Consider the following 25,280-nt stretch of genomic DNA (forward strand, 5'->3'; position numbering starts at 1 on the left):
TAATCCCAGAGTACATCTGGGCTTTAACCATCCAGAGATGGAGAGCTCTGGGCTGTTGTCACGCTATATTCTAGGTAATGTAGTTGCATTGCAGCAGAAGGATGATCGCTGAGCTGAAGACCCAGATCTGTTTTCTGCACACGTTCATGTTATTTCCAGCCAAAGTTGCAACAAGATTGCAAGAAGCTTACCGAAATTGCAGATCATTGGGCCGGATTCTCCGACCTCGCTCGCAGCTGGGATTCTTCTGCCTCGCTGCAGGGAACAGAGATTTGGTTGAGCTCTGAATTCTGCCACCTTGTTGGCAGGAGCGGTGGGGTGTGAACGACCGGAGAATCCCAGCCCCTGTTCCCAGCCGTATATACTACCCAAACAAATAATGTGAAAAAGTGATTTAAATGATTTGATCGCTTAGCTTATTTGCCCAGGTAATGAATAATGGTGTTACAGAGAAACGGGTCAGGACTGCCAATTGGAAATTATTTATGCAGTTGTGGTATTAGAATTGGTTAAATCCAATCCTTGCATTATTAACCTGTGTGTGGTGCAGGAGACAGCACTGGAAACAATGATAGTGATGGAAAATGCAGCTGGTGGTGAAATTTTCAACCATAGAATAGCTACAATGTCAGAGACCTTCGAGGAAAAAGACATCAAGCGATTCATGAGGCAAATATTCGAGTGATATTGAAACAAATACAGCGGGAGCTGAAAATCTGAAATAAAACTGTGTGTTGGAAATTCTAGAGTTAATGGGCGGAATTTATCACGCAACCCACCATGTGTTTTGCGGTGGCGGGAGGTGACCCGCCATTGGCCGGCGATGGGATCTTCCTGGTCAACGCCGTTATTACTGGGGCTGCGCCGTCAGCGGGACCGGAAGATCCCACCAGCGGCCAGAACAATTGGCAAGTTCTGGCCAATTCTTTGAGTTGAATATCACTTTTCCTCAGAGCTTCCATTACCCTCCGTTTCTCTCTCCTCAGATGCTGCCAGATATTAGAGCATGTTCCTTGTTGCACAGAAATAATATAGTCCAACTTGGTTTAAAACCTAGCTAAAGGTTTCTCCCTGTGTGGGTTTCCTCCAGGTGCTCCGGTTTCCTCCCACAGTCCAAAGATGTCCGGGTTAGGTGGATTGGCCATGCTAAATTGCCCCTTCGTGTCAGGAGTTATGGGGATAGGGCCTAGGTGGGATTGTGGTTGGTGCAGACTTGATGGGCCGAATGGCCTCCTTCTGCACTGTAGAATTCTATGATTCTATGAAAGGAATTTCTTCTCTGCTGCTTTCTCAATCTCCGTTGATACTGTCTGACTGTTCACATTTTGAAAAACTTCTTACTGTGTTTACCCCAGTCCAACGATGGCATCTCCACATCATGTTGACATTTCAGCAGTCAGATATTTGATTGCTAATATATTTGATCATTTGATTCGTTCAATGTTTGTGTAAAATGCTGCAGTTGTGAATCATAGAACCTCTACAGTGCAAAAGGTGGCCTTTCAGCCCATCAAGTCTGCACTGACCACAATCCCACCCAGGCCCTATTCCCATAACCCCACACATTTACCCTGCTAATCCCCTGACCCTAGGGTCAATTTAGCATGGCAAGTCAACCTAACACACACATCTTGGGAGGAAACCGGAGCTCCCGGAGGAAACCCACGCAGACACGGGGAGAATGTGCAAACTCCAAACAGACAGTGACCCGAGGTTGGAATCGAACCCTGGTCCCTGGCGCTGTGAGGCAGCAGGAATCTAGCAAGCTTATTTTAAAATCCACCCCCTCAGTGTCTCAGGAACAAGTCCAGCACTGAACTGTTAGAACTGTTTGTTTCTACACTAAACCCAAATGTCCAACACAAGTTGAGCTGGCACGGGATATTGTTATCTAAAAACTTACAAAACTCTTTTAGTGGCTAGTGCTTAAAGGGTTAATGCTGCATCATTTATCCAACTTTGGAGGCCCCAAAATTAGATTTGTAACAAATTAACTTCTGACGTGACCTTGTGGAACACAGATCAGTCTTCAGGCTGCGTTTTTTTCCATCCAATCTCGCTTTTCGTTTGATTTCAATTGCCAATGAATCAAATCGCCATGATCTTGTCGTTCATGTATCATTTTAATACACAGCATATCACAACTGCAGTTGTTTCAATCCACACACAATGGCCTTGATGTTAATCCTCTCACAACAGGCAGGAAAGGGTTGGAGGGTGAGAGCGGGACCTTTAAAAATGAAATCTGTGTCCCCAACCTATCAGGGCATCGGAGCCTAGCAGTGCATTTAAATCAGGCTCCCGCAGTGCAACCTGGAGCCCGAGTTGAAATGAACTGGGGCTGGATGTGTCTCCCAGAGCTTGTGAAAGTCGGCAATGAAATGGGAGCAGAAGGTGTCGGCTGCTCAAAGTAAGTTGCTCTTTTCACTCTCCTTCTACCGCCAGGCCCCCCCATAAGGAGACCTGAGGCTCCCCCCGCCTCGCCCCATATGGGGAACAGGTGGGAAGGTGGATTTGAGACCAGGGGGCGGCACGGTGGCACAGTGGTTAGCACTGCTGTCTTAAAGCACTAGGGACCCAGGTTCAATTCCCAACCTTGGGTCACTGTCTGTGTGGAGTTTGCATGTTCTCCCCGTGTCTGCTTGGGTTTGCTCCGGGTGCTCCGGTTTCCTCCCACAGTCCAAAGATGTGCAGGTTAGGTGGATTGGCCGTGCTAAATTGCCCCTTAGTGTCAGGGGGACTGGCTCGGGTAAGTGCATGGGGTTATGGGGATAGGGCTTGGGTGGGATTGTGGTCAGTGCTTACTCGATGGGCCTCATGGCCTCATTCTGCACTGTAGGATTCTATGATTCTTCTATGTGAGATTATGATCTGATTAAATGGTGGAGCAGGGTCAAATTGCCTACATCTGCTCCTAATTCCTATGTTCCTATGTTTCCCCCACAGTCCAAAGCTCTGGGTTCCTCCTGCTGGTCTTTCTGGTCTCTCCAGCCTCTTCCACTCCTCTGTTTTCCTGTTTTGGGGGTTTCACCTCCTTTAGCCCTTCAGCCACTGGCTAGTCTATCAATGTGAGTCACTGCAAAGTGGGGTGGAAGGAGTGAACCCACAGGAAGTAACTGAAGTTAAGACTGGCAGGTCCTCTGCATGTCTATCCTTGCCAGATTCCTTGGCTGCCCTTGACCCCACTCCCATCCTTCCTGTAGACATTGGTGCCGATGGCCCAGAAATTTATCCTGAAAACAGGGGGACAGAGGGTGGGTATGAGAAGAATGTGAAATCTGTGCAGACAGTGCATTGCAATAAACAGGCAAGCAGCCACAGCTACACACACTGCTTACCATGATGGTAGAGGGCAAGTGGGAGATTGGCCATTCATTTGAGAGCAGACATCACCTCTTAAAGATGAGATGTACTCTGGCTGTAGACCAGGGGGAAATTTCAGGGAACCTTTACAATTGGAGAAATATTTGGACTCTGATACACCTGCTTACAAAGGCTTCCAGGCCGATATCATTTCTGCATGCTGTTCCTGCAAGAAACTACAAAAGGTCGTGAATGTAGCCCAATCCATCACGCAAACCAGTCTCCCATCCATTGACTCTGTCTACACTTCCCGCTGCCTCTGCAAAACAACCAGCATAATTAAGGACCCCACGCACCCGGACATTCTCTCTTCCACCTTCTTCCGTCGGGAAAAAGGTACAAAAGTCTGAGGTCACGTACCAACTGACTCAAGAACAGCTTCTTCCCTGCTGCTGTCAGACTTTTGAATGGACTTACCTTGCATTAAGTTGATCTTTCTCTACACCCTAGCTATGACTGTAACACTACATTCTGCACTCTCTCCTTTCCTTCTCAATGAACGGTATGCTTTATCTGTATAGCACGCAAGAAACAATACTTTTCACAGTATGTTAATACCTGTGACAATAATAAATCAAATCCAATCAAATCAAATCACAGAAAGCCATGGGAGGGATGAGGTACAGACCCAGAACAGTGATCTTGCTTCCTCACCTGCTCCCCTTTCACCCATTCCACCAATATCCTTGTGAGTGCCATAAAGCAAATGCATTGGGTTGCTTCAGGGCACGTTAAGGTGCTGCAGTCTGCAGCCAAATCCTCAAGGTGCAGACCTGCTCAGGGTTACCTACTGCAGCCATCCAGTGTCCTCAATAGAAACTCAGCAGCCTTCCACCTGTAGCCACTGGTTATAAATCTCACAAGAGACTAAGATAGGTAAACAAGCAGAGAAAGCAGGCACTGAGACATTGTGCAAGGTTGATTCTTAGTTGTTCCTGTTAACTATTATATACATATATAATGGAGTTCTTTGTTGTGGATATGGTATTGGTGTTAACCAAGTAAAGCCAAGACCCATAAGGTCTGAAGGAAGATGGTGGAGTTAAGGACAGTGGTGATGAGGATTCCAGGACTATTAGCATATGTGGCGATGCACGTGGAAGTGAAGTACTCTTGGATGAGCTGCCTTTTGGGAGGTCTGGCAACTTACAGATAGGGTGTAGAGAAAAATCAATTTAATATAAAGTAGGTCCATTCAGACGTCTGACGGCAGCAGGGAAGAAGCCGTTCTTGAGTCGGTTGGTCCGTGACTTCAGACTTTTGTATCTTTTTCCCAATTGAAGAGGGTGCGTGGGGTCTGGTGGTGTGTGCGTGTGTTTAAATTGTTAAACTCCCAGCTGCTTTCACTCTCTCCTATCTCCTTTGCTGCTTCACCTTTTCTCCTCTAACCACAAAGACCACCGATGGCGGCAATAAAGCCTTTTCTAGGCAGGCAACAATGACACATAAGAACATAAGAACATAAGAAATAGGAGCAGGAGTAGGCCATCTAGCCCCTCGAGCCTGCCCCGCCATTCAATAAGATCATGGCTGATCTGACGTGGATCAGTACCACTTACCCGCCTGATCCCCATAACCCTTAATTCCCCTACCGATCAGGAATCCATCCATCCGCGCTTTAAACATATTCAGCGAGGTAGCCTCCACCACCTCAGTGGGCAGAGAATTCCAGAGATTCACCACCCTCTGGGAGAAGAAGTTCCTCCTCAACTCTGTCTTAAACTGACCCCCCTTTATTTTGAGGCTGTGTCCTCTAGTTTTAACTTCCTTACTAAGTGGAAAGAATCTCTCCGCCTCCACCCTATCCAGCCCCCGCATTATCTTATAAGTCTCCATAAGATCCCCCCTCATCCTTCTAAACTCCAACGAGTACAAACCCAATCTCCTCAGCCTCTCCTCATAATCCAAACCCCTCATCTCCGGTATCAACCTGGTGAACCTTCTCTGCACTCCCTCCAATGCCAATATATCCTTCCTCATATAAGGGGACCAATACTGCACACAGTATTCCAGCTGCGGCCTCACCAATGCCCTGTACAGGTGCATCAAGACATCCCTGCTTTTATACTCTATCCCCCTCGCGATATAGGCCAACATCCCATTTGCCTTCTTGATCACCTGTTGTACCTGCAGACTGGGCTTTTGCGTCTCATGCACAAGGAGCCCCAGGTCCCTTTGCACGGTAGCATGTTTTAATTTGTTTCCATTGAGATAGTAATCCCATTTGTTATTATTGCCTCCAAAGTGTATAACCTCGCATTTATCAACGTTATACTCCATTTGCCATATCCTCGCCCACTCACTCAGCCTGTCCAAATCTCTCTGCAGATCTTCTCCGTCCTCCACACGATTCACTTTTCCACTTATCTTTGTGTCGTCTGCAAACTTCGTTACCCTACACTCCGTCCCCTCCTCCAGATCATCTATATAAATGGTAAACAGTTGCGGCCCGAGTACCGATCCCTGCGGCACGCCACTAGTTACCTTCCTCCAACCGGAAAAACACCCATTTATTCCGACTCTTTGCTTCCTGTCGGATAGCCAGTCCCCAATCCACTTTAACACACTACCCCCAACTCCGTGTGCCCTAATCTTCTTCAGCAGCCTTTTATGGGGCACCTTATCAAACGCCTTTTGGAAATCCAAAAACACCGCATCCACCGGTTCTCCTCCATCAACCGCCCTCGTCACATCTTCATAAAAATCCAACATGTTCGTCAAGCACGACTTTCCCCTCATGAATCCATGCTGCGTCTGATTGATCGAACCATTTCTATCCAGATGCCCTGCTATCTCCTCTTTAATAATGGATTCCAGCATTTTCCCTACTACAGACGTTAAGCTGACCGGCCTATAGTTACCCACCTTTTGTCTCCTTCCTTTTTTAAACAGCGGCGTAACATTAGCCGTTTTCCAATCAACCGGCACTACCCCAGAATGCAACGAGTTTTGATAAATAATCACTAACGCATCCACTATTACCTCTGACATTTCTTTCAATACCCTGGGATGCATTCCATCCGGACCCGGGGACTTGTCCACCTTCAGTCCCATTAGTCTACCCAGCACTGCCTCTCTGGTAACATTAATCGTATTAAGTATTTCTCCTGCTGCCAACCCTCTATCGTTAATATTTGGCAAACTATTTGTGTCCTCCACCGTGAAGACCGACACAAAAAACGTATTTAAAGACTCAGCCATATCCTCATTTCCCACTATTAACTCCCCCCTCTCGTCCTCCAAGGGTCCAACATTCACTCTAGCCACTCTATTCCTTTTTATATATTTATAAAAACTTTTACTATCATTTTTTATATTAATTGCTAGCCTAGCTTCATAGTCTATCCTTCCTTTCTTTATCGCTTTCTTAGTCTCTCTTTGTTGTTTCTTAAATTTTTCCCAATCACTTGTTTCTCCACTATTTTTGGCCACTCTGTACGCAGCTGTTTTTATTTTAATACTCTCCTTTATTTCCTTTGTTATCCACGGCTGGTTCTCCCTTTTCTTACAATCCTTGTTTTTTGCTGGAATATATTTTTGCTGAGAACTGAAAAGGATCTCCTTAAAAATCCTCCACTGTTCCTCAGCTATCCTACCTGCCAGCCTGCTCTCCCAGTCTACCTTAGCCAATTCATCCCTCATCCTATCATATTTCCCTCTGTTCAAACAGAGGACACTGGTTTGGGACCAAACTTTCTCCTCTTCCATCTGAATCAGAAATTCGACCATATTGTGGTCACTAGACCCAAGAGGGTCCTTCACAATAAGATCCTTAATTCTACCTACCTCGTTACACAATACCAGATCCAAAATAGCTCGTTCCCTCGTCGGTTCCGTAACATGCTGTTCAAGGAAACTATCCCGACAGCATTCTAAGAACTCTTCCTCCATTCCACCCTTACCGACTTGAGTCTGCCAGTCAATGTGCATGTTGAAGTCCCCCATGATTATTGCCGTTCCGTTTTTACACGCATCCCTTATCTGCTTGTTTATAGCCCTCCCTACCTCAACATTATTATTTGGGGGCCTATATACCACACCTACTAGTGTCTTTCTCCCTCTACTATTCCTCATCTCTACCCATAATGATTCCACGTTTTGTTCCTCAGAGCCTATGTCATCCCTCAGTACTACCCTGATATTATCTCTTATTAATAGCGCGACCCCACCACCTTTTCCTTCCTGTCTATTCTTCCTAAACGCCTGATACCCCTGGATATTCATGTCCCAGTCCTGGTCACCTTTCAGCCACGTTTCTGTAATGGCCACTAGATCGTACCCACTTGTGCTGATTTGCACCATCAACTCATTTACCTTGCTCCGAATGCTTCGTGCATTCAGGCAAAGTGTCCTTATTCCAGCTTTTATCTGGACCCGCTTTGATGAGTCGCGAACACCCTCTCCCTCTACTCCCTTATCTAAATTACCGCCTTCATTCACTTGCACCCTCTCCTCTACCATTAATTTTGTAATTCCCCTTACCCCTGCATCCTCCCCCCCATCAATTAGTTCCTTGATCCTAGTCAACTCTTCTAGCTCCCCTCCCCCCAACCTATCTAGTTTAAATTCTCCCCAGTAGCCTTAGCCAACCTACCGGCCAGGATATTGGTCCCCCTGTGATTCAAGTTCCACCCGTTTTTTGTATACAGATCACCCCTGCCCCTAAAGAGGTCCCAATGGTCCAGGAACCTGAATCCCTGCCCCCTGCACCAGTCCCTCAGCCACACATTCATCTTCCACCTCACTCCATTCCTGCCCTCACCTTCCCGTGGCACAGGCAGTAATCCTGAGATTACTACCTTTGCTTTCCTCTTTCTCAGCTGTCTCCCTAATTCCCTGTACTCCCTTTTCATGACCCCTTCTCCCTTCCTACTCACATCAGCGGTACCAATATGTACCGCTACCTCAGGCTCCTCTCCCTCCCACCTCAGGATTTCCGGGACGCGACTAGCGACATCCTGGATCCCAGCCCCAGGGAGGCAGACCACCATGCGAGACTCCCGCCTACCTCCGCAGAAACGCCTGTCTGTCCCCTTCACCATCGAGTCCCCGATTAATACCGCCTTCCTCCTCTTTTCCTTAGCCCTCTGAGTTACAGGGCTGGACTCCACTCCGGAGACACGGCCACTGCTGCTTCCCCCAGGCGGGCTGTCCCCCCCAGCAGTACTCAAGCAGGAGTACTTGTTGTGCAGGGGCAAATCCGCCGGGGTGCTCTCAACCACCCTAGCCTTACCCTTCCTGGCCGTCACCCACTTGGCCTCCTCCCGTGGCCCTGGTGTGACCACCTGATGATAGCTCTTGTCTATCACCTCCTCATTCTCCCTCATCAGCCTAAGATCCTCGAGCTGCAGTTCCAGCTCCCTAACACATGCCCTAAATGCATCTGAAGGAGGCCAATGCAACATGATGGGCTGCACACTCCCAATACGGGATGAATGTGTGCAAGCCACTCACCATTCACTTCAGATCACAGAATCCCAACAGTGCAGAAAGAGGCCATTCGGCCCATCGAGTCTGCACCAACCACAATCCCACCCAGGCCCTACGCCCATATCCCTACATATTTTACCCACTAATCCCTCTAACCTACGCATCTCAGGACACTAAGGGGCAATTTTAGCATGGCCAATCAACCTAACCCGCACATCTTTGGATGCTTCTTGGGTGTTCGTACTATAGGTGGAGTGCAATCCAAATTGTAGACCAATGTCTATTGCTCCTGATTGACTGATTATTTTGCCCATTGTATATTGTATTTTGAGTCTTGAAGAGGCAAAAGCTTCACAATATTTTCTTTCTACCACATTTCACGCATTCGATATTGGTTTCGACAATCATGACCCCAAGAGAATAGCCTTGGTTTCCACGGAACTATCATTAATGGTGGGATTGCCAATAGATGCTGCTTGCAAAATACGTGGCATCCACCTGCAAATGCTTTGCAGTTGACAGTGTTGGTGAGATATGGTCATACTGGTATGATTACTGAGACCCGATGGCCTGTGGAAATCCCCTCTACTGCATTGGTATTTGTAGAGAAGGAGCAGTGGGGAGTGAGGTTGAGTGCGGGTTGGTAAGGAGGGAGGGGAGCATTGAAATAATGTACGGAATGATGAAGTGGTAATCCAAACCAACCAATTTCTTTCCCTCTTCATTGTGCAGGACAAAGAAGATATTCTGCTTCCTTACGTCCCATGTTTCCATTATCATTTTGGTCGGTTGCAAACTATAGCCTTTCTGGCAATTTGCTTTGTTTATTGGACCCCTTTCAACACTAATGAGATGTATCTTGTGGTGAAACTGCCTTGGCAACAACATCGGCTGGCCCTCTTAGCGAGATGTAGTTCAATTGCCTGAAGCTCATATGCTGAGTTTCCACTATTGCCTATTAGTCTTGTGCGTCTGTGGGTTTTGAATTTGCCGCTGATGTCCATTATTTGAATGATGGCTGCTTTTGTGATTGATGGATTCCTCCAACTCTTCCATGTTATGGCAGCACATTGCATTTCTTCGCTTAACCTTGAATCGTGCAAAAAGGTTGAAAGTTGCGGGAAGGATTAAGATCTGCACATTAAACACTGTGTGCATATGTTATGACTGATGTGTACACAGCATTTTGAGAGGGAGGGGAGAGCTCATTTATACTTTCCTTTAGAAATTTAAATGTCTGCACAGAAGTCAATGCAGAGAATAGTGCAGCATGATCTGTAACGGGGGCAATTGCAGCGTTTAGATATAGCCCTCCTACAGTATAAATCAGTTTTACAAGTATAAAACAAGTTTTTTCAAAAGTTAGTGAAGTGTATCTACTCGACCATGCTGCTATGTGTCTAGGGCTGTATGGCAGACTCGCTTGCACACAAGTTAATATTGCTGCCGTATCATCCACAGCAAGCCCACTATTATCTTGTCATCAAAGACCCTCATATACCGTTAGTGACCACTTAGACTTCACAGCTTGACAAACCCATATTCTTGTGGGTTTCACAAGGTGTTGACATACTGTCCATTGTATGAATCTTCATTAGGGCGAGCATTAAGATCAAATTAAATGAGAGTTACTGGTCACAGCTTCCCAATGAGAAGTTGAATTGGGGTATAAACAGAAAGCTGCGTGTAGTGAAGGTGCAAAATAATGGTATTGATTATAATTCCTATGCACACACCCATTAGCCATCTAACCTCGGTGGGTCTTCAACCTGCTAATTTGCTTGAGGATTGTCTCAGCTGCAGCCACCTTTGTAAAACGTTACAGAGAAATTGCCCCTGATTTTAACTGCCTTCACCCAACAGGGAACAGGAGTGGTTGTGGGGCATTTGGAGAGGCAATTATCATAACTGGTGCTGCTATCCTCTACCATTCTCCATGCACCCATATTAATCTCCTCTTGCTTTCAGGTGAGCAGGACATCTAGAGGAATGCAGCTGTTTTAAATAGGTTTGTGTCCAGGGAAGGCATCAGGTCAAAATCTGCAGTTTTGACCGGAGGCCTGAATGAGAGATAAATATCTGCACCTCCATCAGGAAAGAAAATCTGCCAGGAACTGGGTCCCGGGCCACAGCATAAGATTCACATTTATTTTTCAGATTTCCTGGTGGCCAGGGGAAGGAATGTTCCTGTAGGCCTCACAAAGAAGCATGAGGTCTCCATTGGAGCAGGCCAACTGCCCTCCTCCAGATCGCAGATAGAACCATAACTCAACTCCACCACAATTATGGCAAGACCCAAAGCCTAATTATAGGCCGGAGCCTTTTCCAACCTCCTTTCAGCCACCATATCAGTGAGCCTGGAGGTCCCCTGAGTGTCAGGAACCATCTACACAGGCCATGGCTGGAGCCAATGCTGTTGTCAATGTTTACTCCCGCCCACCAGCCAGATAGCCCCTTTAACTGGCTGCCAGGTGGCCCAAAAATATTCTGATGCAGAGTCTCCAAATCCCCAAACTGGACATGTCCTTTAACCATTGAGGCACTCGCCCATATCCTTGCTGACGGTAATGACTCAGGAAGCCCAACTGGAAAGGGACATAGCTTATTACAGAAAGCAAAGTAAAATCACTACCATGGTGTACACACACTGGTCCCTGCCTGGGGCTGCAGTTTAGCAGACCCAGTCTTGGGCCTGCCTTGTGAAAGTGTGATGAGTACCAGCTGGGCAGGCCACTGTCCATTACCAGGGAAATTCAACAAGACCCACAAGGAGATTGATCAGCGATTTCCCCATGGACCTCGTGGGGGTTATCATACTGTCTCTCTGTAAGTATTGTGATGTAGTCCTCAATATTCACCCATGCATGAAGGTTAGACAGGATAAAGACGTAAAGATGGGGGCAGAATCTTACCAAAATGGGATCAAAGGTTATGGGGAGAAAGCAGGATTAGGTTATTGAGTTGGATGATCAGCCATGATCGTAATGAATGGCGGAGCAGACTCGAAGGGCCAATTGTCTCCTCCTGCTCCTATCTTCTATGTTTCTATGTTAAAGGATGTCAGGATCCAGCAGAAAACCGGCGTGTTTATCAGAGAAACAGGCAGATGTTCTCAAACAGGTGGCTGTGTTTCATTCCGCCATTTTGAGGGCAGGCCCTAATGATGCCCTGATCAAACCACGACATCCCCACACAATCACTGCCAATATCTCCACTCCGCCCCCATGATCAACGCTGACATCTCTCTCCACTTCCCACGCCCAACAGTCGTCGCTGGCATCACCCTCTCAGAGGTTGGCACTGCCAGGTTGGCGCAGACCCGCGATTTCCGGGTTTCTCCAGATGTTGAGCCCCCACCACCGATCCCGCAGATAGGGTGCGGGCTCAAGCTCCTCCCCATGGAATGTGACCGGAACCGACTGCATGTGCACCCACTGCCCTTTTTAAGGGCGGCAGATTTCAGGGCATTCCCATTACGAAGATGCCAAATGAAACCATCCACTTTGGGCATGGGTTCTTGCTATCTGCTCAGTTGAACTTATTAAACTTGAAAGAGTGCAGAAAAGATTTACGAGGATTCCACCGGGACTTGATGGTTTGAGTTATAAGGAGAGGCTGGATAGACTGGGACTTTTTTCCCTGGAGCGTAGGAGGCTGAGGGATGATCTTATAGAGCTCTATAAAATAATGAGGGGCATAGATCAACTAGATAGTCAACATCTTTTCCCAAAGGTAGGGGAGTCTAAAACTAAAGGGCATAGGTTTAAGGTGGGAGGGGAGAGATACAAAAGTGTCCAGAGGGACAATTTTTTCACACAGAGGGTGGTGAGTGTCTGGAACGAGCTGCCAGAGATAGTAGTAGAGGAGGGTACAATTTTGTCTTTTAAAAAGTATTTAGACAGTTACATGGATATGATGGGTATAGAGGGATATGGGCCAAACATGGGCAATTGGGACTAACTTAGAGGTAAAAACTGGGCGACATGGACAAGTTGGGCCGAAGGGTCTGTCTCCATGCCTCCATGACTCTATGAACAGTTGAAATTTCTGATTAGTCAAATCTCAGTGGCTCCTGAGTGGATAAGCACCTCGGGTGATTTTTAACTGCCATCCAGCCAGCTTCTGCCAGGCTGATAAGGTTAAAATTATCCTCTTAAATCTAAAATACTGCCTAAATAATGCTGGCTGTGTAAGAACAATACAGAGACACTGTGAAAAATAACTTTGCTGCGAAGCAAAGAACCACAAAATATAGTCAGAAATCTCTACAATCATTTATGTTCCTCCAAATCTCTCATTTCTAAGTATGCTTATCAATGCAGAGTTTAAAATATTATTTTAACTGTTCTTTTTATATACAACAAAACAGATATTGCACTTGGCTGTGTCAGAGTGACCAGAACTTTTGATGTATGGTGAAAACTTAACTAATTATCTATAGAAATAATTGAAAAAATTGATCTCAGCTCCAGTGAGACAGGAGACCTTATTTATATTTTTCCTGAATAATGTTGAAAATCCTCTCAGGAATTGCACGCCCCATGGGTAACCACACTTCCAAAGTATAGAAGTGCACTAGTAATTGTCAATTCTTTATTCAAATACCTATACATTGCACAAGCCAGGTGATAAGAATAGTATCCGCTGCTAAAATTAGATACAACACTGTGCAAACGATAATAATGGGGACACGATCAAGAACAAACCCATTGATGGAACTCTCTACTTTGACAGGAGGGGATACGAAGGGGTATTGGATTGGCTGCCCTTTATACACACTAGATAGTCAATTATTTTCCTTGCTAGCAATTTTCCTTGCTATTCAAGTCATTGGCAAAACAAGCAGCTAATTGGGCTGGAATTTCCTTGTAACTGTCCCCACTCTGCCACCATAAAGCTGTCAACAGGAGGACACCATCTCAGGGTAAAAGGTCAACTGTTTGGGACGGAGATGAGGAGAAATTTCTTCATTCAAGAGGGCTGTGAATCTTTGGAATTGTCTATCTCAGAAGGTGGTAATGCTCCATTGTTGAGTATATTTAAGGCTGAGATAGACAGATTGTTGGTCTTTTGGAAACTCAGGGAATTTGAGTTGATGCAGAAAATCAGTCATGATCTTATTGAATGGTGGAGTCAGCTTGAAGGGCCACATGTTGTAATCCTGCTCCTATTTCTTATTAAACCTGAAAAATGTCCATTTTATTGAGTTGCCCTTGTTGTTTATGACAGAAAACCATTACATTTGGATTTGTTCCTGGCGGCAATGATTCATCCTAGCTTATTGTTCCACAGAAACCAACAGGACTCCCAAAGCTTCCACAAGCATCTGTCCTTCATCTGGGCTCTTAAATGGTGGCCACTGAGGAGACATGGGGGGAATGTTTTTCACACAGAGGGTAGTGGATGCCTGGAATGCGCTGGCAGTGGAGGTGATGGAAGCAGGCACGTTAGCAACGCTCAAGGCGTATCTTGATGGCCACATGAAACGGGAGGTCCATAGAGGGATAGAAACTGCATATCGGTGCAGGCTTGGTGGGCCGAAGGGCCTGTTCCTGCATTGCACTGTTCTTTGTTCTTTGTATTTAGCACTGGGGGACATCACAGTCAAGCTCAATCCTATCCTTATCGATCAGCGTTTACCAACAATTTCCTTTTTGCTCCTTCTACCAACACAGTGACATTGAAGCAAACGATAGCTTCCCTAATGCTGGTCTAGATGAGATAAGCTAATCTAACGCTCATCAGAGATGTACCTTAAGTCGAGCTGATCTGCCTACTTAATCGCACACTTATATATTTAATTTTATGGCATTATAACGGTGTGTTGCGTGGACAAGGTTTTGTTTTTAACTCTACTTTTAATCCTTTATTTATAGCGAACATCCCAACAAAGTCAGAATTTATCTTTTAATCCTTTATACTGTTCACTTTTTTATAACCTTATAACATTGAAGAAAATTCAGTTTTGATACGTGCCTTATTATCATGAACGGGATGTTTACTTGTCCCGGAATTTTGAACTTATTAGATCAGGTCATGCACAAAATGCATACACTGCACCATCTGTCTCATTCTAGATCTTTATTACCTCCATTAACTGTATATGCCCAGAACGGTCACAGCATAATCTCTCCTTAGTTGCTAAATATAAACTGTACATTGCATTAGAATCAGGTTTCTAGAACTGTTTACAATATAAATCCTAGCCAATGCTGTACTGAATGTGCTGGACTTTTCTGATATTTTTAGTTGATTGTGGAGAAAGGAAACGAGAGATAGATAACCTGGCATTATTTTATTAACTGTATCTTGTTTGAAGCTGTTTACATATTTTCTAGATTACTGGGCAGGGATTTGACTCCTTGAGTCACAAGCTTGCGCTCAGCAGATGTGGCTGTACTGGATAGCAGCCATGTAATGTCTTGGGGTTTTCTGTTTTCTAAGAAATCTAATTTGATATGAAAGGAGTCACTTCACAGAAATGGCTTGTTGTGTGATAGTTTAACTGTGCTCTGATGCTTACATTGAGGCCCTTTAACTGCTATAGCGATCTCAGTAACTTGAAATAAAGGATATTTGAATTGATTTATCTCTTTAAAGCATTACCTCTAAAATGTCGATGTACACTCGGTATAAAATAAATATTATTGACAGATTTGTGTACAAGTAAAGTTTTTGAATGTATTTGTACAGTTGCACGCTTCAAACTTATATACTCATATGGAATTACTTACTGAGTCTACACATTGTTGCTATTGGTTATACTCCAGGAAGAGTTTTACATGTGTACGGTAGTTGTCATTGGTGATCACTGCAAACAGCAATACTTCTATTTCACTCCGAGAACTGTGGTAATTTGAGCACCATAGAAACACAATCTGCCAGCTTTGAGGAATTGATATTTAATATTCCAATCTATTGAAGTTATTCCTTGAATATTTTCTTGTTAACTCTTAACAGATGCTTAAATTACTTGAACTGTGTGACTCAGATTAGACGGAGAGAGAAAGGTAATTAAAATGTGAGGTGATTCAATAAGAGTTTAATCACACTGATGTCTCACAGTCATTCTCATATTCAGTTACTTCAGCATCCCACGCTCATTACAGCTCAGATATAACTTCATAACGCTTTTAATGAGCAGTTCTTTAATTCCTCATTAAAGCTGTTTGTACTGTTCTACTGGTTTGGTGAATTAACCCAGAGAGACATCGCTAAATCATAGTACAATCTAGATTAGGAGGTGTTTTGCAAGGAAATAGCTTGCACTAACCGTAAAGAAAAGGGCTGGAATTCTCCGGCCGTTCACACCGGCGGGATTCACCAGTCTTGCCGGCAGTGTCGACCTGCTGGCGTGGGGTGACGTCAGTGGGAATTCCCATCGACAGCGGCAGAACCAGAGAATCCCACCAGCGAGGGACCAGAGAATCCCACCAACTAGCCACCTGCCGCCAACGGGAAACACGTGGCTGGGAGGCCGGAGAATTTCGCTCAAGATATTTGTTACCCATTATTTTAAGAACAGTCAACTTTCTAAACTTAAAAAATACTTGATACTCTTTTTCTGTTGCTGTAGATTTTCCCTCCCTCTCCTTATTGGCAAAAGGTGCCAAAAATGCCCATACCTCTGGTACCTCATCCAATTAGGAAAGAGGAGGTTTATCAGTGTCTAGTCCAGGGTCCTGGTCCACTGGTGAAATTCCAGCACATGGAGCTGGATCGTGATCAGGAATGGGAATCCTGGCCTTGCTTCTTTTAAAACCGTGAAGCTGAACCTGTTTGCCAATCCCCAACTGGTCAGGTAAAAACCAGATCATTCAGCAGAGAGATAGACCGTAACTGGGACCTTTCTATAGATCCGGCCGAATGGCCTCCTTCTGCACTGTAGGGTTTCTATGATTTCTATGATCAGAATGTAGCACTTGAGGCAACTCTGCCCCCGGCGATCTAAAACTCTTCTCAGATATTGTAGTGGATTTAACTCAAATGTAAAATATAGAATTTTTCAAGATTGTAATTTTATTTTTATTCATCCTTGGGATGTGGGCGACGCTGGCTGGGCCAGCATTCATTGCCCATCGCTAATTGCCCTTGAACTGAGTGGTTTGCTCAGCCAATGATGTGGGTAAGAAAGCCGAATGTTGAAAACAATGTGACAGAAACTGTGTAAAAGATTCTATTTCACAAGGAAATGAGTGCCATGTTCATTCTCTATTACTGTGCCAGATATTGTCAGTGTACAGTTATTGTAACAGGATGAATACAAATGGAAGAGAAACAATTAGGAACAGTAAAATGTCACAATAGTAACTCCAGAACAAGGACAAATCTGGAAGGGGCCGATGATCGGGGGGAAGTGGCCGAAGGGGCTGATGATCGTTGGTGGGGGGTGAAGGTTGGGGAGAGAAGTGTTGACTCTGATTGGCATTGGAGGGGAGCGCCTGAGACCTCTGTAGTGGGTTGGGGTGGGGCGGGGGGGAAGGTTTATTCCTGTTATGATTGGGGCACCTTTTAACCATGACGCCCCTAAGCGCCCCTATGTCATTGCAGCTGGGTTTTGTTGGCGTGTTGAGGCTCCAACCACGTCGCATGGTGACGCGAAACACGCCCCCTTGATTTTTTTAAGTGGCAAGATCTGTTTCTCGCCGGAAACAACACTCCATTCCCCCCATTATTTTCAAGTTATTTTCCAGAATTTTACACTCCTCCACCATCAGGTTTTATGGTGAGGGGGAGAGTGAAATTGGGGGATGGGATTCCCTCCCCCCCCCCCCTGAACATATAATGATTTTGCTCTGGGCTGGGCAAGACCTTGGATGGGAAGCCTGTCCTTGCCCCAATTAAGTGGCCAATTAATGGCATTTAAGGACCGCAACACCCAACCTTAAGTTTTAGGCACTGGGAAAATTGAAGCTCCTCGGCAGAAACCCGGAATACAACCTTGGCTGAAAGATAGAGGCAAGGGTGAGAGTAACTGCTGCCTCCATCAGAAACCCCCTTCTGAAGTCAGAGCCCCTCCTCTCCTCTGGCTCCCCCCCTCCCACTCGAGACCTCAATGATCCTTTCATGCCCTCCCTCCGCCAGGCCTTCCTTACCCTCCCCACCCTGGAACCCCTTGAATTACCTGGCCCTCTGGCTCCTGCTCCAACATCTTCTTGAACTTCCTCTTCAGTCCACTGCGGCGCTGTCACTGCAGGGACTGGAAGAGCTGCCGGCCAATCAAATTGACCGCAAGCTCTCTGAAGTGAGACTACCGCTTGAGTGAGGGGCAGGACTCCTGCTTGCAGCCAATCAACACTCGCTCGAGTGAAAATCAGCCATGGGACAGTTGGAGTCAGCGGAGAACACATTTTACAGGAAACATGACCCTGCTAGCTGAAAAATATCAGGCCCATATGTCCCCGACATGCACTTTCTAGCAGTGCTCTCTAGATTGCAACCAGGAGTGAGAATCCAAGGTGAGGTTGGTATATGGTTGAAGTTGATGCTAGGAACTACTGATTTCCGTTAGTATTACACTTGTTGACTCAAAGTTCCCATTAGCCCCTTAAGGAAATGTAGATGTGACGTTGTGTAATAGATTATTTTTAGTCTTATGAATACCAATGGTTTGTATTTCTGTTTTCCTCTGTTGGCATTACAGCAAATGAGTTCAGAGTTTGTGTGAAATACATTCTGTAATGCTTCCATTCCCTTAATGGAGTTGACCTCGAGGTGACCCTGACATGCCTGACTCATGGAAAGCCCTTGGAGTACGCAAAAAGTGTGCAGCTAACAATGCTTCCCCTGCCCACCCCACCTGCATGGTATCCAATCCATCTGTAGCAGAGTTATGACAGCAGAGAGAGAGGCCATTCGACCTATCTGGTCTATGCGGTCTTCAGTCAGCTCCCTCCCACCGCTCTATAGCTGAACCTCTGCAAGTTCACTTCCCTCAAACGCCCATCCAATTTCCTTAAATCACGGTTCCCCTCCACTCCTCATAGGCATTGAGCTCCTGGCCATGACCAGGTCCTCCATAAAAGAAAAGGTTTTCCCCACATTTCCCTTGCATTTCTTGTCCAATATTTTATATCTGTATCCCCAGTCCTTGAACCATCAGTCAGTAATACACGTGCGAGCTAGGTATAAGACACACATCAAGGACAGGAGTTTCAAAAGCCATCAAGGATGGGACTGGAGGTGGGTGGTTCTGTAAATTTGCCCCGCTGGCTGGCACGCCAGATTGCTGGCATGTTACCGTACCCAAGTCATTTTAGAGGAAACAGGGTCAGAGCAGATTGTTACCTGACTACAAGTGGCAGTGAGGGCTTTCAGGCTCCAGGGCTGCAGGCAACGCTTTGTCCTGCACCGCCTTACCATTACATCCTCCATGGCAGTTCACCCAGTACTGCCACGGAGAGACCTCAGGACCCTTGAGATGAAATAAAATAAAGTTCTAAGTGAGAACTTAAAATAAAGTTCTAAGATGATCATGGTAGGTGAGGGACCCCTCAACTACCATGACCATCAGACCACAGGAATCCTAATTATATTCCATTACAAGAAGTGTCTGGGAGGAGCGAGGGGAGAATTAATATCAATAACCTTATCTAGGTGGCTACTATTTCTATTGCATGTTTGCATTGCTGGATAAAAAAATTGACCAAAGAGATTTATCTGCTCAGGTCTTGTGGTTGACATTATTGGCCACGCTTAAAAGGATGTTGTAGGGATTACTGTATAAAGGTTAGGTCTGAAATTCCCTTTTCCTCTGCTCCAATGGAGATTTAACCCATTTGTTTAACAGGTTAATGTCTGCCTATGTATCCAATGGAATAGTAACAAGGCTTTCATGTATTCAAATCATCCAGAGATGGTGGAAAGAGTTTGAAGACAAGCCACCGGGTGTGGGGGTGGGATGTCGAAAAGTCCCTCCTCAGTGATCCTGCACTTTGCCCCAGCTTTAATAAAAACCCAAAGCAGCACTCTAGCCCTTACCTCTCACACTGCCCATGCACCAACCATGCCAACCCATGTCATCTCATGCCCCCACATTAGCCCTCATGTTCCCTCATACTCGCTATGCCCCTGTACACACCTCTATGGCCCTTCATAGCCCCTATGCCAAAGTGGTGCCAACTGATGCCTTCTTCCAGCACCCCCTCACCATTGCATCCTCCATGGCAGTTCACCCAGTTACACCACGGAGAGACCTCAGGACCCATGTTGAGATGAAACAAAATAAAGTTCTCAGTGTCTATTGCAGACTTCATTTTTTAAAAAACACTCTCATTCATAAAAACACATTCACTAACTTTGCATTCCTTCAACTACGTAATCCATTGTTAAAACAAATATTTCATTCAAATGCTTGGTTCTTTAATAAGATGGATTGTTCAAGTGCTCCATCCCTTACAAAAACAAGCATTTGTATTCCGAGCCTCAAATCAAAGGCCTTTTAATCACCTGGAATGGTCAATGAACTGTGAACTGACAGACATCCCACCATGATAGTGATTGGTTGTGAAATCAGTCATGCAGCACAAATCCTATGGTCAAAAATTTCAGGCTCTGCACATGGCGGGAATCATCGTGGGCAGGACAGAAAATTTGATGGACCAGCCAAAGGTCTGTTAAATTTGGGTATGAATTTCTGGTCCCATGGCAGGTGGGATCAAAAAATCCCAGCCTATAATGATAGCCGTCAAGTTTGTGGCAACAGATAGAGTGAAATAGCAAGCACTGTTTTTTTAAAAAACTACAGCATTTTTTTTTAATATTTAAAGGAAAGGAGACTTAAAAGCCTTGCCTGCTTGACAGTTCCCTTGAAAACCTGACAGTTCCCTTCAGCTTGACAGTTCCAATTGGCTTGTTCACTTTTCATGCACATTCGTGTCTACTTTTAACAATGCCAAAAGGCAGCTGACCACTCCCAAAGGGCATGTGACCTCTTCTAACGAGCACCTTACCTTTCCCAAGATGTCCTTGAACAAAAGGCTACCCCACCACCCCAAAATTAACTCCAGCAGCTTCAGACCTTCTCTTGAAAACTGTAAAGTGTACAAAGAACAAAGAAAATTACAGCACAGGAACAGGCCCTTCGGCCCTCCAAGCCTGCACCGACCATGCTGCCTGACTTAACTAAAACCCCCTACCCTTCCAGGGACCATATCCCTCTATTCCCATCCTATTCATGTACTTGTCAAGACGCCCCTTAAAAGTCACTACCGTATCCGTTTCCACTACCTCCCCCGGCAACGAGTTCCAGGCACCCACTAGCCATGTTTTGGATATTCTAGTTATTGAAAATTGGACCTTGTTGCACTTGCGCATGTCCAATTGCCTCCATGAACTGCTCCTGTTGTTGCCCTGGCAAAAATGGTGGGTGTCAGATTAGGGGGTGGGATTCCGGAATGAGGGCTTCAGTGCCATTAGGGCTAAGTCAGAGACTCTCCCTGTCTTAACAAAAATCCAGCCTCTGTATTTCGAATTTTCATTGGGGGCAGTAGTGGGTCAGCAGGTAATTGTTGTAACCTCTCATCTCGTTGAGTCTCTACACATCAGGAGGTGGCAACACCAGCCAATTGCAATGCTGCTGCCAGCAGTGTCAGTGCAATGAAGTAAACCTCCCATCTCAGTGTCGACACAAAAACCGAGCATGCTGGGAAATCTCAGCAGGTCTGACAGCATCTGTGGGAGAGAATAGAGCTAATGTTTCGAGTCTAGATGACCCTTCATCGGAGCTAAGAGCAAAGAGAATCAGCAGAATCTATATTGGAGGGTGGGGGGGGGGGGGGTGCTGGAATGGGGCAAAGAGAATGTAAATGAGGATACAGAAGGCTGAGAAGGTGCTAAAAGTGTCCACTAAGTGATCAGAATTTGTAAATAGAGGTACGGATGGTTAAGGGACTGCCTGGGGTTAATGGAAGTTGCCCTGAATGTAGGTGGGGAGGTTGGCTAGAAGGAGAGCTGGAATGGGAAAGTGGAAAATGGAAGTGAGAAAAAAGGATGATAAAATGGATGAACAAGATGAAACAAAATGAAATAAAATAAATGGAAATGGGCTGAAGGTGGAGGAGAGAGCAGTCTATTCGTAAGCAGAACCCAGATCTTCCTGTCGCTTGCCACTGCAACACACCACCCTGCTCTCCTGTCCGCATGTCCGTCCTTGGCCTTTTGCAATGTTCTAGCTAACCCCAATGCAAACTGGAGGAACATCACCTCATCTTCCAATTAGGCACTTTACAGCCTTCCGGACTGAACATTGAGTTCAACAACTTCACAGCATGACCTCCCTCCTTCACCTTCACCCCACCCACTAAAGCACATGCAAATTGGTGGCTGAACTCAAAACCTTACAATTTAATATGGAAGTGCCTAAACCCGAATGTTGTCTGTACTGAGGCGTGCAGTTTTACGTAAGGTGAAAATAATTCTTACTGGTTATGCACTTTAACCCTCAGTGCATAAGTGTTTGAATAAATATGATCAAAACATTACAAGGAAGTTAATGCTGGCCATGTTTCATTTTGTAAAGGGTCTCGATATGTTAGCCAGCCCGCGAACAAAACAGATGTGGATGTCGAGTTTGATGGGCCATTAATGAAAACCGAAGTGCCGGGTCCAAAATCTCGGGTATGTCAATCATACAGCATTCTGAATCCATCGGGAATCGCTAAATGCAGTGTAACAATGCCATGCTGTGTACCCATTTTCCTGTTGGTCTCTGCTACTTGGGATTGAAATTCCAAAATTTCAACTGGTTTGCAGTCATCGGTGATAAAAGACTCTTAGGTCTGGAATTCTACCACCTCGCTTGTCCCAACACCGGAAAAACCCGCCTGAGGTCAACGGATCATCCCATGCTCCGGCCCTTGCCCGCTCTGATTCCCCTGGCGGGCGGGAGGGTAAAATTTTGGCCTTTACTTCCTGTGTCTGAGCTGTTTTTGATCACGCAGACAGATCAGGTGATACACACAGTGTTTCAGAACTGCCATTCTGCGAAATAATGAAAATAATATATAGAATAATTGTTCCAGCAAACCTCACCTTTCTGTGAAAGTCTAGCTTAGTTCGAAAACTAATTTGAATGCACATGCTGCTGTGCAAAGGCACCTGGAGGACATGGTTAATACAGATTGACAATGAGCCTATTGATTTTATGCCTCTTTTATGTTACTTGTTCCAGTCCAATTGATCATTTGTACTGCTTAAATAATTCTCTCCCTCTCAATCTCTGTTAATGAATTCCCACCCTAGTGTATGTTTTTCACATATTGCAGTCTATGGAGTCACTGAAAGACACTGATCAATCATTGGAGTTTTACAACCTCCATGCATTCTCTCAAAAACACAGATCGTAATTCATTTTTGAAAATATTAATTCATGGGACACGGCCATCGCTGGCTGGGCCAGCATTTATTGCCCATCGCTATTTGCCGTTGAACTGAGTGGCTTGCTAGGCCATTTCAAAGGAAAGTTGTGAGTCAACCACATTGCTGTGGCTCTGTAGGTCAGACCAGGTAAGGATGACAGATTTCCTTCCCTGAAGGACATTAGTGAACCAGGTGGGTCTTTCCGACATTCGACAATCGTTTCATGTATGATTCTGAAGTGTCATCAGGCTTATTTGACCCCAGGGATGTCACAGATACATTTGATTCTGTCCTTGCCAAATATCCACACAAGGCACTCCTCCTGTAGGGACAGTAAGCCCTCGCTGATTTTTCCTATTCCTAACTAGCTATACTGAGGCCAATCCTGGCATCCCAAGCTCTGGCACAAGTGAGACTTGATTACCTGTAAAGACTCACATTCCAGCCATTATTTTGTAAATTGAGTTTGTGTCTTTATATGCCCTGTTTGTGAACACAACTCCCACTCACCTGATGAAGGAGCAGCGCTCTGAAAGCTTGTGGCTTGTGCTACCAAATACACCTGTTGGACTTTAACCTGGTGTTGTGAAACTTCTTACTGTGCTTACCCCAGTCCAATGCCGGCATCTCCACAACAAGTGAGATCAGTCAGCTTAGCAGAGGCCTAGGACTGCACCGAGGATCTTTCTGGATTGCACAGTGCAGCGATTCGCTAATTAAACTCATTGCATCTTTGGAGGAGCAGTCCAATCACCCATTTACATCATAGGTCTGATTTTGACGACAGTGGAACCAGTGCCCACGTGCAAAGCTTTTGTAGACACTTTGTGGTTCGAGTTGAGATCTTTCCCTAATATTAGTGAAAGTTTGGAGAGTAGTTGTGTTTGTGTTGTGTCTTATGACATTGTTGAAACACACGAACGATAGGTGGCACGGTGGCGCAGTGGTTAGCACTGCTGCCTCTCAGCGCCAGGGACCCAGGTTCAATTCTGGCCTCGGGTGGCTGTCTGTGCGGAGTTTGCATGTCGCCCCCCCCCCCCCCCCCCCCCCCGTGTCTGTGTGGGTTTCCTGCGGGTGCTCCAGTTTCCTCCCACAGTCCAAAGATGTGCAGGTTAGGTGAACTGGCCATGCCAAATTGCCCCATAATGTCCCAAGATGTATAGGTTCGGAGGATTAATGGGGTAAATACGTAGGGTTAAGGGAATGGGGATGGGGAGTTGGCCTGGTAAGATGCCCTGTTGAAGAGTCAGTGCAGACTCGATGGGCCAAATGGCCTCTTACTGCACTGTAGGGATTCTATGATTCTATTCTATGACAGCAGAATCTCACAACACGCAATGAAAACATTGGCCAGTACCAGTTGCTTGGCTAGCAAGGACCCCTGACCTTCTGTTGTTAGGGCCATGGGATCCTTAAAGACTGGTCCATGAACTGAAGGCTTTGTGAGGTCCTTGCGGTCACACTCTTCTGAGACAGATGCATACTACAAATGCCAGTGTTATTCATTGCAACCAGGCTTAATTTGGCAGACCTGATTCTAAATCCTGCCAGATTATTCATTTAACCACACAGCGCCCTCTCAGGTGGAGGAAGGAAGTGAAATGCTGTTCATTGAGGGCATCACTGTCTTTGATGACAGTAGCACAGATTGTTTATATCACAGGTTTTCTCCCAGTAGTGTAATTGAAGTTTTAAGTGATGTTACATGCTATTATAATGTTTGGGTCAGTTTGAGATGTTCCCTTGCATTATGTCTGTCCCATAAGTGTAGGTAAATGAGGCCCAGCCATTAAAGTGTGTCACTCCTGCCTACGGTTGCTCCTGAACGGGCTCTTTCCCGCCTGGGAGAAATATTAAAGGCCAATATTTGTACAACCTTGGAGAAGACCAAGTGTAGTTTCCGCTCCTCCCAATGTTCAGTGAGTCATAGTGAAATTGCACTAGTGAGAACTCCACGTGAGAAGAGTTTACCTTCACTGGGATTCTCTCCACAGTCACAACACATCGATACTCATTATCATGCTTCGCGTAACTGAGGCATACAAGAGGGCATGAAATGATCACTTAAATAGAAACAATGTACGGCGGCATGGTGGCACAGTGGTTAGCACTGCTGCCTCACAACACCA

The 25,280-nt window shown here is 45.6% G+C and overlaps 1 protein-coding gene and 1 long non-coding RNA gene across 4 annotated transcripts in view; one reads left to right on the top strand and one right to left on the bottom strand.

Annotated features, from left to right (window-relative positions):
* Window positions 1-18,056, bottom strand: part of LOC144510686 (uncharacterized) — a 39,515-nt gene extending 21,459 nt beyond the window's left edge. Inside the window, exons 1-2 of one of the 2 annotated variants that reach the window (XR_013500674.1) lie at window positions 17,918-18,056; window positions 15,528-15,604 (exon numbers count right to left, since the gene is read on the bottom strand). This is a non-coding gene — a long non-coding RNA (uncharacterized LOC144510686). The remainder of the gene's footprint in view (window positions 1-15,527; window positions 15,605-17,917) is intronic. The other variant, XR_013500673.1, reaches the window with a different exon arrangement.
* abat (4-aminobutyrate aminotransferase) overlaps window positions 1-25,280 on the top strand; it is a 136,466-nt gene that overhangs the window by 19,692 nt on the left and 91,494 nt on the right. The window contains exons 1-2 of one of the 2 annotated variants that reach the window (XM_078240395.1): window positions 18,073-18,251; window positions 22,313-22,410. In XM_078240395.1, coding sequence (XP_078096521.1) covers window positions 18,200-18,251; window positions 22,313-22,410 — 150 coding nt within the window. In that variant the 5' untranslated portion in view covers window positions 18,073-18,199. Of the gene's footprint in view, window positions 1-18,072; window positions 18,252-22,312; window positions 22,411-25,280 lie in introns of those variants that run through there. The other variant, XM_078240394.1, reaches the window with a different exon arrangement.

Source organism: Mustelus asterias, chromosome 23, assembly GCF_964213995.1.
Source record: "Mustelus asterias chromosome 23, sMusAst1.hap1.1, whole genome shotgun sequence".
Lineage (NCBI taxonomy): Eukaryota > Metazoa > Chordata > Chondrichthyes > Carcharhiniformes > Triakidae > Mustelus > Mustelus asterias.